Source organism: Rissa tridactyla, chromosome 13 (assembly GCF_028500815.1).
Source record: "Rissa tridactyla isolate bRisTri1 chromosome 13, bRisTri1.patW.cur.20221130, whole genome shotgun sequence".
NCBI classification, from domain to species: domain Eukaryota; kingdom Metazoa; phylum Chordata; class Aves; order Charadriiformes; family Laridae; genus Rissa; species Rissa tridactyla.
In genome coordinates, this window is record NC_071478.1 from 5,750,135 (window position 1) to 5,765,531 (window position 15,397).

General features: G+C 44.2%; 1 protein-coding gene across 10 annotated transcripts in view; it reads right to left on the reverse strand.

Moving 5' to 3' along the window:
• PITPNM2 (phosphatidylinositol transfer protein membrane associated 2) overlaps positions 1–15,397 on the reverse strand; it is a 138,400-nt gene that overhangs the window by 63,082 nt on the left and 59,921 nt on the right. For 9 of the 10 annotated variants that reach the window (XM_054220109.1, XM_054220113.1, XM_054220111.1 and 6 more), the window contains one exon: positions 5,600–5,773. In XM_054220109.1, the coding sequence (XP_054076084.1) occupies positions 5,600–5,677 (78 nt within the window). In that variant the 5' untranslated portion in view covers positions 5,678–5,773. Of the gene's footprint in view, positions 1–2,692; positions 2,779–5,599; positions 5,774–15,397 lie in introns of those variants that run through there. The other variant, XM_054220112.1, reaches the window with a different exon arrangement.

The window sequence follows — 15,397 nt, forward strand, 5'->3', positions numbered from 1 at the left end:
GGTAGCACTGAGCATACCTGTAGCCCCCTTGTTCTCAACACTAAGCGACTGCGAGTATCTTACTCTCCTCTTTCAGAAGGATGCAAGCCCTCATGATCGCAAAGAAAAGGTTATGAAAACCAGAGGAAGAAGAGAGAACACAGAAGTCACAGGTTTTTAATGCTGCAGCATAGAAATTGGCGGAAAAGCTTCAAACCAGGCTTTTGCTTTCAAACTCGTAAATCTTCCAGGGTCTCTGGAGCTGCCAGCAGTGTCACCTACTTTTAAAATTAAAGCATATATGTCTATCTGTCCAGATGGCCAAGGCATCTGCAAACGAAACAAAAATAATCAGCCATCCTGTTCTTCAGTGTCCAGAGATGAAGGGTCAGTTTGTTTTCCCCCACTTAATCAGTCTCTCACCATCTGCTGAGCCTGCTGGCAATTGCCAAGTGTAGCTAACAGTTTAAGGGACATGACTTTTGCACCCAGATATCAGGACACGGCCTCAAGAATTACCACCACCAAGCACGTTTTCTTAAGTCTATTCTCAAAGGCGCTACCTGAGAGCTACACGCAAACGAAGGAGAAAGCGGGACAGTGCAGGGGTCTAGAGACTGAGATGACGGACAAATCGTGATCCTTCGGAAAAGGATTGAAGCGACTTGGGGCACTCCGTCAGCAGTCACGCCAGGTGAGTACAGCACACCGCAGATGCTCGGAAACATGCTCTGATTTGTCAGGGAAGGCAATAAATGCAAAGCCCTGAGGGACTGTAGGAGAGAGGCTCACGTTCAAAGATGAGAAGAGAAGAGCCCTCAATTCTGATGTTCCTGCCCGAGCTCAGCAGACAGCGCTGAGCAGACGAGTTATCTCTAACAGATTGCCTCAAACAGGGGCCAGAGTCCTTCCCCATTCGTGGACTCTCAAAGTGCTGAATGACACAGTATTAAGGTTATTAGCTTATAAGGATGACACAGCATCTTAAAATAAGTCTCATCCTCAAAAGGCAACCACTAGGTCCAGAATAATATTTTTAAAGTACATTATCTTCGGAGGAAAGTCACAAGTACACAGAGAAAATGAGGACCAGACTTACTTACAGCAGAGAAAGCAAGCTATGCACACCAATACAAAAATAAGATTTAATAACAAGAGGAATTTTCTCGTCTTATGTAAAGGTCAGAAGGGCAATGGTCTCTCAGAATCTCATGGCATATGGAATCGCAGTAATGAACGGTATTAAGATGATAAATGGACTGACCTTTGGCTAATAACATACTGATCTTTCTGACAAACATATATTGGAATACAAGCTTTGATGAGATAGAGACTTAACATTAAAGCATGCGCTATTTCTGGGGTGAGGGGGAGGCATACAGAAAGGTAGGTTCCCTAAACACACAAGAAAAGGAAGCAGGTATTACAGGAAAGGACAGCTGTTGAGACACAAATATGCAGGACACTTAGAAGAGGGAGAATTAAGAGATCCTTCAATAAGATCTATCTAATGTATAAAACTTCAAAGTGGCTTCAAAGCCCTCGCAGGGTCAGAAATATTGTTCGTGCCTTTGATGTGATGTGCGGAGTCAGAGATGACGTCCTGGTCGGAGTCAGTATTTCTGCAGGAAGAAAGAAATCCCTACAGATGCTTACAGCTGTGCCCTCCATAAACAGTCTGTGCTTCATGAAACTCACCTCAGCGCCCCTCTCTAGTTACGTCCCACTTACATTAGGATCGGAGCCTGCAGTTCCCCCAGATCAAACTGCAGCTCTCCCAGTCCTATGGGCAACTCTCGAGGTTGAGTTTACCTAGAGACCTCTCACCCTTGGGAGCTGGACAGGCTTTTAAATGCACATACAGATCTTTAGGAAAAAGCTACACTACAAAACTATTGTCCAGAGAAGACGTACAAAGAATGATTTCACTCTTTTGAAGTATGTTGCTTGTTTTATGCACCAGACTAAAAAGAGGTCACAGTAGGAAGATCACTGGTTCTGAGCTCAGATACAGAAATGAGTATGTTTTAATTTGGATAGCAAAAGAGACAAAAACGCAGCAATGATGCAAAAAACCTCTTGTGCGTATGGAAAAGCTCAAACCTAACTGCTCTGCGGCCAATGCAGCAAGGGCTCACAACCTGAAGATGTTGACAACACTGCGTGAGAGGTTTCCCATGAAAATACGGATACTGATAGTCTAAAATTTAATAGAGAAAACCAATTCAGTTCAGATCTGCTAGGCTTCAAGCAAGAAGTCAAAGGTACATTAAGCCCTTTGCTGTAATGTAAAATTAACTTATTTATGGAAGAATTTAAGTGCTACTTAAAAGTACTGAAACCACCGTCTCTGTAGATAACATTTCAGAAGCTAGCAGAAAGCAACACTTAAAGGACTTGTTGCTCCCCTCCCCTCCCCCTCAAATTTAAAAATTAAAAAGCAAAGCGGCAAGCCACTCAACCTCAGTTTTCACAGCTTTATACACCAGCCTAGAGAACTTTAAGCATAAGAGGAATTATAGAGCAACATGGGCACCCACACAATGATTTATTGTATGTCTCGCTTGCCCAGCGGTGCGGAGAACCAACAGAGATGCTGGGTTATATACTGCACAATTTTAATTCTCCCATCCAGTAAACATGGCAAATATGAGTACAGCCTGTCCCAGTTTAATGGAAGGACCCTCTGCTACTTGGGCGTGATGCTGCTTACCATCAAATCCGGTGGAAATTTTTGTTAAGACTTCTAAGAAGAAGGAAGGACTTTTCTTTCATGGAAGAAGATGAAAGGACCTTTCGCTGCAAAGCAAAAACCTCCATGAAAACATCTTTGAAAAGTGACCACAGTACTACAGCTTGAGCGTGAACATCCCTGCCCACGTGGCTTTGAGGCACTACTGCCATAGAAAAGGTTCCCAGAGCAACTGCACGGGCCAGTTGCTTCATCCCTCAGGTGAGAAGGTCCTTTTGGAAACCTTTCATTTGGAGGATGCTGAAATCTATGAAAATTATTTGATTGCTCTTAAAAGAGCAACCTTACACCAACCGGTTTGGAGTTTAATGGGGATCTTCACTCACAAGCTTGAAGTTAAATGAGTGATCAACCTCAAGTACATGCTTAAGGCTCTCCAAAACCCTTGAGGAATATTTGTGACATTTCTTTTTTACACTGTTGGAAAACTGCTTCTTATGGGACCAGGCTGACTAGTGTCTCCAGCAATAATGACACCATACTCTACACAATAAATGTCTTTGAAATGAACCTTTGCTTTTACGAACCGCTCCTCTCCCCGGGAACGACTTGAAATCATTCTGTTCTACATTTCAGCCACAGATTTCTAAGAAATGCCTCTACACTGCTGTTGTATACAGATATCTCAGCTTGTTCCCCTAAGGGGGTTCAACATGCAGAACTTGCTTCTCCTGTGGCCTCCTTATGCGTTTCAGAGGAAAAATAAAAAGACAGACATGAAGCACTTTCTCACTCTCTGAAAAGAACGGAAGTCAGACTCCCCACTGCTCTCTCCCCAGCACCTGTCTCAAAGACAAAACCTGCATACTTTTAAATCAAACTGAAGAAAAAGGACATTTGATATCACGGCCTAGGAAAAGCTCCCATTGAAGTTGGCAGGAATCTTTCCACCAATTTCTGGAAGAGCTGAAGCAGATTGCTACCAAACACTAAGAAACAGAATATGAACTCCACATTCTAACCTCAGGTGAGTTTTCTGGTTTTGCTATTTCTTTTTTTCAAATTTGAGCCCAAGACTAGTATTTTCAATTAAAAGTACAGCTAACTTATCCTTTTTTACTGCTTGTACACATAATGCAGTAAAGTCACTTGCTTGTCACACGCTTCTCTAGCTCACCTGGATCCTGGGCTACACGCAGTGTTTCCAGTTCCCCCTCCTGCTCTGGGTAAGTAAGTGGAGGGAGATCAGAGACCTGTCTTGACACCAGCTATTGCACTTGATCGAAGAGGAAACCTTACTTTGCTGCATATCAGTGCAGCAGAAAATTAGAGCAGGGCTGACGCAGGGCCGGTTGGCAATTCAGAGGTGCGGTTTCTCGAGTAGTCTAGTGGGCCAGTGAACTTCCCGTTGCACGAAACCCTAATGGCTTATCATGCCCTTTGACATTAGGATATGGTCAAAATCACTGTCAAGTGAACTAGGTGGAATCCAGCGTTCTGCATTGCTGAAATAAAAATAAGTATTTTAACTTCTGAAAGCGAAGAGCAAATTCAGACCCCTGATCAAGCCTCCACTCCTTGCAGGGGGTTCCCACAGACACTCCCCAGGAAACAATTCATCCTCTGTTAAATCAGGTGGGCTCCTCCTTCTTAATCAGATCGTTCCCCTGTACGCTCTGCTGCTCGCTGCCAAGTTCCGCATAGCTAATACACTGCTCCTGTCAACCAGCTCTTCATTCCGAACAGCTGAGCCAAACTTGGAAGAAAAAGTTGTAACAAAATAATTACAACAATATTCAAAGCAGCTACAGTGTCAGGAAAAGATACACAAAAATGAAGCCACCTAAGAAAAACGTTTACTCATTTATGCTAACATTTAGGTTAAACGCACAAAGATGATACATGCTTTATATTTGTGTCAGAAAAAAGAATTTGACTGTTATTACTGGAAAACACACACCATACACAAATGTTTTAACAGTCAAGTCCAAGTGGATGAGTCCTTAAAGGAACAAAGTTGGATGGTCTGGGGAGAAATGGGCTTTTGCTTTGGTTTTGGGGTTGGTTTTTTTGTTCTTTAATTCGTTTTAGGTTTTAAGCCAAAGCAGATTTTTCTAGCATCGCTTTATCCTGCCACAGAAACCAGAGTTCTACTGCAAACTCAATATTAGACGCGTGTTTTGCTGGATGAGCAAAATTAAATTTTATTTAAAGTCTGGGACAATGAAATAACACTTCAGATTCATTTCCTTTTAAACATGCTCCTGGTTGAATTTCAAACACTGGGAGAATATGGGCACAGAGGATTTGAGTTACAAACCCCAACGTTTTAATTAACTGCTTTATTGCAGACAGGGAATTCAACAAAAATTCCCACCAGTATTCAGAAGCCTGTTCAAAATAATCTAAGTTTTATGCCTAAACTGATTAGTATCTGTTTCATAGTGGTACATAAGCAAAGAAATACTACCTCTAGATTTTCCCCCCCACTAAACTCAAAGTTATGCCTTTGGTTTACCTTCTCTTAAGTTTATACTAGACTATTTCTTCCCACCGAAAGAAGCCTTTGGTTTGCAGCTGGAACTGGCATGACCAGTAACCACAGCCCAACTGGGAAGCAGTGGCTGCTCAAGCCTTACAGCTTGATCACTTCCAGTTAGGTAGCCCCACACTTAGTGCTTTTTTCCACAGGAATAGCCTATCCTTGAGCCGATGTTTCCCCAGGCAGGTCAAACAGAGGTTCTCTAATTTAAGGACAAGGCGAAGCAAGTCATAAACTGAAGTTTGTATCCCTTTTCCCCCCACTTCTTTATAAGCGCACAGCAAACCTCACATTTAAAACATCCAGTTCCACAGCAATACTCCACACTTCCCCACGAAGCCCCGTGTCAGCCTGCACTCATCCGCACGGGCCGAAACGTTACTGACCTGTATCATGTACAGCTGCGCAATTCGATATTCTTCCACACTCATCGGAAGAGGAATACGATATTCCTTTATGAGCATTTTGAATACAAAAATCTTTTGTCCACTCAGAAACACAATCCAGATGTTTTTAGTAAAGGCTCCTTAAATAATGGCAAGCAAATGCATTGAGGATCCCTGAAAAAGAGTGAGAGAGAGAGAGAGAAAGAAAGAAAAAAGAGAGAGAAGCAGTTATTTTCCATTCTTATTGCAGAACATCCTATTAGGAAAAAAAAACCCACCCAATCAACAGGCAAACATTAATTTTTTTAATAGCTGTAAGCTTAATAGCAGACAGAAGAATCCCTGGAGTGCTACCAGACCCTTGGTATCAAATTGAGCAGAATCTTTTAGAAGAATTTTGATTTGCTTCAGGGGATACCATCAAAGCTATTACCCTCCTGACCTTTGCCACCGTATCAATCAGACTTGCATATGCAATAGCATCTCCATGGAAGAGATGTGACAAAAGCTCAAAATGGATAGGCAGACCTTTTGCTGCCAGACAAGAAAGTATCTCTCCAATGTCTGCAACACACCAGAGATGCATCCACTCAAAGGTATCAGGTTTTATTCTCTCACATTCATTCAGCAGCAAGACAAGGCAATAATTAGACTTCCGCAGCGCTCAGTAACGTGAGGAAGAAAGTCATTTGGATTCTAACAATAAAGACAGCAGAAATGCACTTTTCTTCCCTGCTTTATTCTGAATTACTGTCTTGGTAGGATCCCTTCTCTTTCACCTCCAAAGCAGTCCACAGCCAAAATCCTCCTGCCACTGATGTCGATGCCAGACTCATTCTTACACTCCCACCACATAAGAACACAGCCAAAGATCAAACTGCAACATAAAAAATCCCATCATACCCCACATCAAGGCAATTTAATGGAACTATTGCTTAAGAATATGGGGAATACAGCATTTCCTACACCAAAGGTTAAAGCAGTAACTTTTCAAATATTCTTAAGATTCCCTATGGGCTGTGGATAAAGACAATAAAAGCACATAAGGGATCACCAAAATCCACCTGTCTGCCGCGTCTGCTTATTGGAAGTCTTCAGATATAGCTGCTGGAGCAAAAAAAGCCCCAAACCATATGCCTGGGGAAAAACATCCAGAACAAAACCCACCAATTTATCTAGTGGATTAAACCGTGGTCCGGGAACCAGGAAACCACACTGCTATCAACAGGCCTCAGCACTACTCGGGTGTTTGCGCAGCACTTCACCAACCTTTTACAAGGTTTAGAGAGGATAAAACACATGCCCATGGTCACAGAGCAACAAGGGACAAAATTCAGTATTCACAGCCCAAGTTTACTGACTTCTAACATCCGCAGGAGTCAAAGGGCACCGCAACATCTCCATCTTGCATCAGACTTGGCCCACGCTGAGTTTACGCAGGGGCAAGCCTCACCGCAACCCAGCCCAAGGGTTTGCCCGACCCAGGACCCAGGCACGCAGCCCCCGCGCAGCCATGCTGTTAGCTGGCTTTCGTTTGATTGCGGCATTTCTAATTTGGCAGTATAGCAAATCCATCCCGGACCGACTCTTCTGGTATAGCTACCTGTCTGGTGCTGCATCATCTAAACAACTCATTTACAAATTCAATTCTCTGTTTCATTTTATTGCTGTCAGAGCAATCTGTGTGTGTGGAGGGGGGAATAAAAAAAAAAAGATAAAAATAAAAAATATCTTTGCCATGGCAAACCCTGTAGAGAATAATTCTGGGAAGACTGAGCTTCCCGACACTGCCATGCCATGCACAGAACTGTGTGCATCCATGTGCACGTGCAAGATTTCCTCCATCAAACTAATCCTCCAGAACAGGTGGGGATAATCTTATTAGGCGGTTTTTAATTAGTGGCATGGCAAAGAACAACAATAACCACCAGAGGATGGATCTCAAGCACTGGCCCAATGCTAGGATCCCACCTCCTGGAGCTAATGGCAGTGGGAGACTCAGCTACCTGTCTTGAGCAGTTCGTTATGCTTTAGAGATCTTTGAAAATTAGATTTAAAAGCTTCCTCCCCCCATAACCCAAATGCTCTGAAAGTGATTCTGCTCCCACCATAAGGACATCAGTCACGTCTGCCTTTGCTGCTTGCTAAAAACAGGATATTTCTATCGATTGGAAGAGATGAATAAAACAAAAAATAGAACCTTAAAAGCAATAAAATGGCAGGAAACCAGTACCAAGATGGAAAAAATGTGCTTATAATGAAGTGCCAGGCAGGTAATAATTCAGATGGCCAAGACACAAGAGGGCTTATTTTATTACAGACTAAAAAACCCAACCATTTTGGCTCCAAGCAGGCACAGCAGCAGCCACCAGCAGCGGCCTCGAAGCACCCAGCGTGCGGAGCGTGTCTGCCCACAGCACTGGCTCCTGCTCCAGCCTCCTGCTTGGCTTTCACCAGAGCTGAAGTTTCTCTTTAAAGTTCCCCTTCAGGTTTCTACTTCCCCACAGTCAATGTTGAAAAGCCGTGTTTCGGCCCAGCCTGCAGGTCTCCGGGTAGCAGCAGGTCCTTATGATGTGCCTGTTGGAAAGCTGACGCTCCCAAAATCTCCTCCAGCAGCTGCCCACTCCAGCTACTGCAACCGGTCCCCAGAAGCTGGGTAGAAAACAACCCTGGAAACACACTGAGCAACAGCAATAACCACGGTGTAACCTCAAAACAAGTGGGCGAGCAGGAAAAGGCACCTGGGATCAACAGCCTGACCCAAAGGAGGCACAGAAAAAGGAGACCTCGCTTGTTTGCCCTTTTTTTGTAAGCCAGACTGGTTAAAAAAAAAGTTATCAAGATAAGTTTGCAGCTTGGGCTGCCTTTGAGCTGAAAATAACCTGCCCTATCCCTTCGAAGAGCAGTGGAGCCCAGGTGGCAAAGGGTGAAAGATAAACACGGGTTTTCAGCAGGTTCAGATCTCGGGGACCACCATGCCAGGTGGGACAGAGGTGACAAAACAGCACTTTCAGACAACTCACTGAGCGCAGTGGCCTCCTTCCAAAGTCTTGGGACTTCATAGAGAATCAAAGCTCACCAAGACCACTTACTGCATTTTCCAAACAAAACACAGAAGTTTGACTGCAGACATGACGGCTGCTACGGAGAGAAGAGAAAGCCCTTCTGGAAGCAAGGGATCCAGGACACAGCTTTGGAAAAGGGGTGTCAAAACACCAGCTGCGTCCCTGGCACTTCCCTGCATCCAGCCCATCGCTACGAGCAGCCAGAGGTGTTTGAATAGAGATGCTCAACATGCCGGGACTAGCAAGCAGCCGGCGTTTTGACAGCAGGGCTGGATTTCGATTGTCCAGCCGTCGAGCACCAAGCTGGACTTTCCATAGGTTTGCCAAACCCCCGTGGCCACACAGCCAGGGCCGGTGGCAGCCCAAGGCTGTTTGCAAAACTCAGCTTGCACATGGCTTCTCTCAGCAAGAAGAAAACAATGGTGACGCAGGACATTTCCAGACTGGCTGCTATTTCTGCTATAGCCAAGTGGCACATTTGTACAGGCCGTTATTCAATTTATACACAGAGCTGTAGTAACTGTGAAAGCCAGGCGCATAATTTTATACCTCAATTATTTTAAAATCAGGTTCTCAAAGCATCATAATTACGCTCCAGAGTCAATATCCTGCTGCGATGAGTCAGGTCCACCTCTGAGCTATTGCCTCAGGCTGTCTGAAGGCTAATGCACAGCGTGCTGCATTTACTTATGATTTTAACGGCTTCCCTTGCAACAATAACAAACTTTTTAAGAAAGCGTCCTTTCTTAAAGTGGGGGGTGCTATCGGGATCTGCGGAGGCTGAACAGATTCAGAAACGCATCAAAATCTCTCTGTTTAGCCCATGAACTTGGTGTTTGGGGTTGTCACTTTGGGAGCATCAGGGCCAGTTTCCCTGTTACTAAACGAGGTGGCAGAGGACCAATGACAACCGACAGCTTGTAATTAAGGAATAAGAGTTAGTGCATGAAGGTTATTTAAACTGTGCTACTGGAGGCCTGGAGGCCAAACCCTGGCCAGGCTTGACAGGCTGGCCCTGAAGGGCACGGAAATTGAGTATTACAGCAAAAATCCTGGCTCCTTGACACGGCGGTTGGGTTCAGCGCAGAACCACACTCATGCTGGTGGGTTCAGCCTACAGAAGGGCTCCTACCACCCTGTTCCCAGCTGTGCTGTTACAGCTCTCCTAGCTGTCACCTCAACAACTAATTTTTGACCAGCTCACATTTTCCACGTCCAGGCTGCTGAACACAGGCTTTTTAGGGCTGGAGAGAGCTACGCCACAGCAGCAACAACCCACCCTGTAGAAAGGACTGCTATTTCCCATTTTCGACAGGGAAGAAAAAGCCCTAGATGCAGAGAGCAACTTATAATGAGCTTTTTCTAGCCTCATGCAGGAGGTTCATTTCATGCTATTTTAAAGTTAAAAGACTTGCCCTAGGAAGGAAAAACCCATGCCGGAGGGTCACAGAGCAGCCAGTGGCAGAGGCAGGTACCAGCCCTGGGACTGCTGTCCCAGGTTTTGATCAACCACCGCCCACTCAGGGCTGTGCTGCCTTTTGAAGTTGAGAAAAATCTCCCCTATGAGCTCCCGTGAGCTAAAGATCGATATCCTTGACTTAGCTATTGAACAATTTCCTTGCAATATTTTCACATAACTGAGAAATGAAAGATAATTAACAGAAACAACTGTAAGAAAACCAAGCCAAACATGTAATGGCAAAAGGACAAGCAAAGGCATTTTCTGGAGACCTCACCTATGTCCCTAAAGATTTTCTTCAGGTTCTCTGCTTCTCCTTTATCCACCCAAACAGATGCCTCCTTGACGAAAGCAGTACCAGAGATGTTAACTTTAGTCCCAAGTGTATCAAACACTTGGACTCTGGGAAGTAACACCATGCTGAGCAGCCCGGCCACCTTCCCTCTCCTGCAGCGTTCCCTGAGGGAGGATACAGTGCCCTCCTGCAACTGGAAGCTCTGCATATATATTGCGCTTAGATTTATTTATGCTGTTAGAAGAAGCAGCATAAATGTGAAACAGATTCCCAGGACCTAAGTCAGCATTTTTTAAAGGCAGCCTCAACACTCACACCTTGATTAATGCGGCACTCTCCCTCCTGGCCCCAAAGTAGCCTTGCTCAGCTTTATCCATCCAGAATATCACTGCTGCAAAGACCATTCCCTTTATCTGTCACTCCGATCCCATTTGTGCACGGTGTCCCTGTCTCTCAGGAGAAGCTTCCATCAGCATCTGCAAAACATCATTGTTGAAACCTCCTCAGCCCTCGCTCGCCAGCTTTGCCTACCTGGCCCTTGGCAGGGGCCGCAGCACACACAGCCCGTGATCCATCACATGGACCAGCGCGGCCTCGGCATTCTCCTGCCCACATCCCGCTGCCATCCCATCAGGAAGCACCACAGGATAGAGAGGAACTTCGTGTTTTGTGAATGCATGACGATTAGCGCAGTATCAGCTGGAGCACAACTGCCTCCTCCGATCACATGAATGACTACCACTACGTAAAGGTCAAGGGCAAAATGCAACTTATGAGTGTTTTCCAAGCAGATGAACATTGAATGCTCGTATTTTACCATCAACTCCTCTCCCCTCTCCTCCCAACCCCGCCACAGTGCTCTCTCCTGTGCAGGCGGTGGGACTGTTTTGAGCAATGTTCACATTGAAAGGTTAAAAAACCCCAACATTTCTATTTAGTAATTTTGTGGCTACCATTATTTGCCGTTAACACTCAACGCCACACTGAAAACTGTCTCTCACACACACGTGCGTGTTTGATAAACTGAAGAGACAGAATGAGCTTTTTAAAATCAGCAATTTTCAGTTTCCGTAGAGCAGGTCGTACCTGCTGACTGACAGCTAAGCAGGTTTAAAAACTCCTCAGGCCTTGAAAAAAAAAATATCAGAAGTTAAAGCTCCTTCAAAGTGCACAGTTCACACGCTCACTGCTTAAAGGCTGTTGTGTCAGTAAGCAATGTTCTTTGTAATCATACATCTTAATCGTGCATCTAATCTGTCACATATTTTTCGAATAGAAGTTTCTACACGGATGCTTACACGTCCAAGTTTCACGACTGAGCTGAGGTCACATCTGACAGTGAATCATCAGCTAATGAACATTTGCCCACATTGCAAAACCACAATACGGTCCTCCCAGCGCTGGAGGAGATGCAGCGTGTGGCCAGGGTTGGCAGCTGAGCCGGGGGAGCTCCCTGCACTCGCCTCCGCCGGGACTGGCCGCAGCCTACAACACAGGCAGAGAAAAAGGAAGGGAGGGGAAGAGGAAAATGCAACCATGCGTGGAAAACAATTTTTCTCAGGTGTAAACCTCAGGGCAAACTCAAAAGACATCTCAAACGCAGGCAGGACTGCAATGGACCGAGGATAAAACACTGCTTGAGAAGGTAGACACAGAGCGAACAAGTCGCATTTACAGAGTGAGCAAGTTGCATTTGCAGTACTTGATCTTTTTTCCATTATTAGATACAATTTGACGTCACTTATAGAATTTAAGAGCTCATTGTAAAGCAGACATTTATTACAACAGAAGGATGGAATCAGTCCAAATGCAATATAGCTACACTGGAGCTATTAAATCTTGTTATAGTTCACTGGGCAGCCAAATACTAGCTTGAAGCAGCGAGAGGGAAAAGGGGGAAAAAAATAAATAAATAATCACACCACACCAGAGCGCAAGCACACAACTTTTTCTCCTTAAATATTCCAGGGTATTGTACTCCTTCTTCATACTTTCCATTCCTATTACTCCTCTAACATCTGGGGAGAGGAAAACTTTACTCTCTTCCTTTCTGCTCTGTAAGTGATGCTGCGGTGCAGAGCAAGCCAGCCCTCTCCATTCACATGCTGACTTCAAGGGGACCAGGGGAAGTCTGTCAGCTGAACTTTGCTTGGAAAATTAACGTTTCAAGTCCTGCCATGCCTGGAGGTTATGCAATAATGAACTAATAAAGAAGCCATTAAAAGAACTAATATGCACACTGAAGTCACAGATGAGTTCAGAGTGAAAGACAAACCAGCCTCTAATCCTTTTGCTGATGCTGGAGATAAAGCTGAATATTAAAAAGAACGCATCTGAAATTAAAGGTTAAAAGTTTCCAAGTAGTCTGCACGAACACAGCAGCCACAAAACCCAGCGTCCTGTGGCCTCGCTGCAAAGCCAGACTCCTCCGTTCAGCGGAGCTAAAGGAACCAGGCAGATCCTGCTTTTAATGGGTTGCTCTTAGTCCAAGTCTCTCAGCGTTACGTACTGAAAATAGGCAGACATTACACACGCGCATATAAATACATATAGATGTGTAATATGTGTTTTATATATAGACACGCATATAAATACACACACAGAGAAACAAAAATAAAAGCAGCATTGACAATGTGGTAAGTGCAGTGTGTTGGCTGAAAACAGATTGAAAATTGCTGGCGGGTGAATAAACTACTGTAAAGAAAAATCCATGCAATGCTACAGGCACACGGCAATGGACAGCACTTTCCTTTCATTTGTGGCACGTCCATTAGCTGAAGGCCACTGCCAGGCACAAGTCTGCGTACTCTGTGGGCAGCAGCGGCAGAGAGATGGGATGCTGGCCAAGTTTAAAAAAAAAAACAAAACAAGTATATCTCATTTCCAAGGTATTTGCATTTACACTTCACATCTCTGGGTGCCACAACCTCTCTTCCTAAGGAAATTCAGGAGGAGAGTGAGCAGAAGTGTGCTTGGTGCCGTCCCCACTGGTTGGTCAAGGCTTCACTTGGATTAAGAAGTAAAAAGCCAACAACAAACCAAATCATGCTCTTAGTGTCCCATGAACAACCCTTTTACCTAGCTCACAGCAAACATGCTGGCAGCAGCAAGGCATGGGAATGTAAGGAGAAAGACCAAGGATGAACCAGAGTCAAGGCATGACCTCACCTGTCTATCTCAAGAGAGGATCCACAATATCCCTCTTCTCAATCTCTCCGATAGTTGCTGCACTGGAAATTACATTAAAACTATCCAGTACCCTCCATTTTTTCCTTTCTTATTACAACAACAAGAGGTGGAAGTCATGAGAGCTGCCACTTTTTAATCTTACCAATGACTAAGCACGAAAATCAGAAACTGAGGGTAAGAAATGTTGAGAGCAGCGAGGCCGAGGCGCAAGAGCTCTGCAAACCGCTGGTGACCAGCTCACCCAGAGCGTGCTCAGGCACCCAGCTGAGCACAAACCCACGCTGAGACTTGCTTTGAAAACAAACGGCCTTACAGATAAAAACTGCTCAGGAAACAGGACTATTTATCTTTTTTTTAAAGAAAAAATTAGGAATGAAGAAAAACTCTTCAAGCTGCAGAAACAAGGCACCTTGGAGTCTCCAGATTGCTTAGAGATGTAAAAGGCTTTTGCTGTCCAACCTCAGTTACCCTCAATACAGTTCAAGCCCCTCTCTTTGTGAGCTAATCTCAGGAGAGGCAGGAAATGGTTCATTATTTTCTTCCACGATTCCTCTTTTTCATGTTCAAAGACCACGCAAGGCCTCTCTCTCTTGCCCTTCACCCCTTCTCCCACCAATCCTCACCTCCAAGACTGGTGTGAGCCACAGCAGTCCTGAAGAACAAGGACAACTTCATGTCTTCCCTGTACCCCAGCACGATATTTGCCAGCAGCGTAAGGCAGTGGACGGCCGCTCTGTCCGAAACCCATTGCAGCCTTCTTTCATCTCCTGCAGAACGGCAACTACACCAGCCATTCCTCATTTTATAGTTTATTCATGGGCCTTTGCACTCATCTTTTCCAAATTATAGCCTGCTGTAGATGATTTCTCAAGGTTATTTTGAATTTTTATCTCCAAATACCTGCAGATCCACCAAACCTGTTTTTGAGACACAAAAACGCTACTTTGGGATTTGAGTCAACACTGGACAGACTCTGGATTGCTTCCTCAGTAACTCCCTATCGAACTGGAAGGAGACATCAACAGCTATTCCACGTTTTCAGTAGTTACAGTCTAGATGGAAATAACATTTTATTACCTCACTTATGCAAATATGATGTGGAAAAGGAAATGAACATTCATAGCGGGTTTAAAAAGACTATTTCATGGAGGGAAACACTGTATGATTGCAAAGTCAGTGTTACAGCACCGTAATACTTCACCCTGGTTTCATTAGGCTGAGATTTACCTTGGCTAAAGGCAAAATAGGGATAGAGAAAATAAGTCCTGCTCCATCAGAAGAAACTTGTAATGATGCCTAAAATTCTTGTATGGGAGGCAAGACAAACGCAGCAGTGAAGGCTGATGAATAATATTGCAATTGAGATTTAAAGTAAGAGGCCATTTTGCACAAGAGCGGTAAATGTTTAATACCTCTGTTGCCTCTTTCATCCACAACACCAAGAGATTAACAAGGTTTCTTTGGCTGTGTAATTTCTTTGGAGTTTTGATCTTGGAAATAATTACACTAAATATTTTATAAGTGCTTTTGAAAGTTTTTTGGGTTTGGTTTGGTTTTGATTTTGTTTTTTTTTTTAATAAAGAAAAAAAAGAATCGCTAGCTGCTCTCAGACTGCAGGAGGATAATGAAGGTGCATGGATAATCAATAACCATTTTCAGTTCATTATTCAGCACATTTTGGGCTGGTATTATTTCTTCCCCTCTACCATTCCGCATCCCACATACAGAGTGATGTAGCATTTTTAAACCATCAGATCTTACTGCTTTTGCAAATCATCCTTAATGCTAAC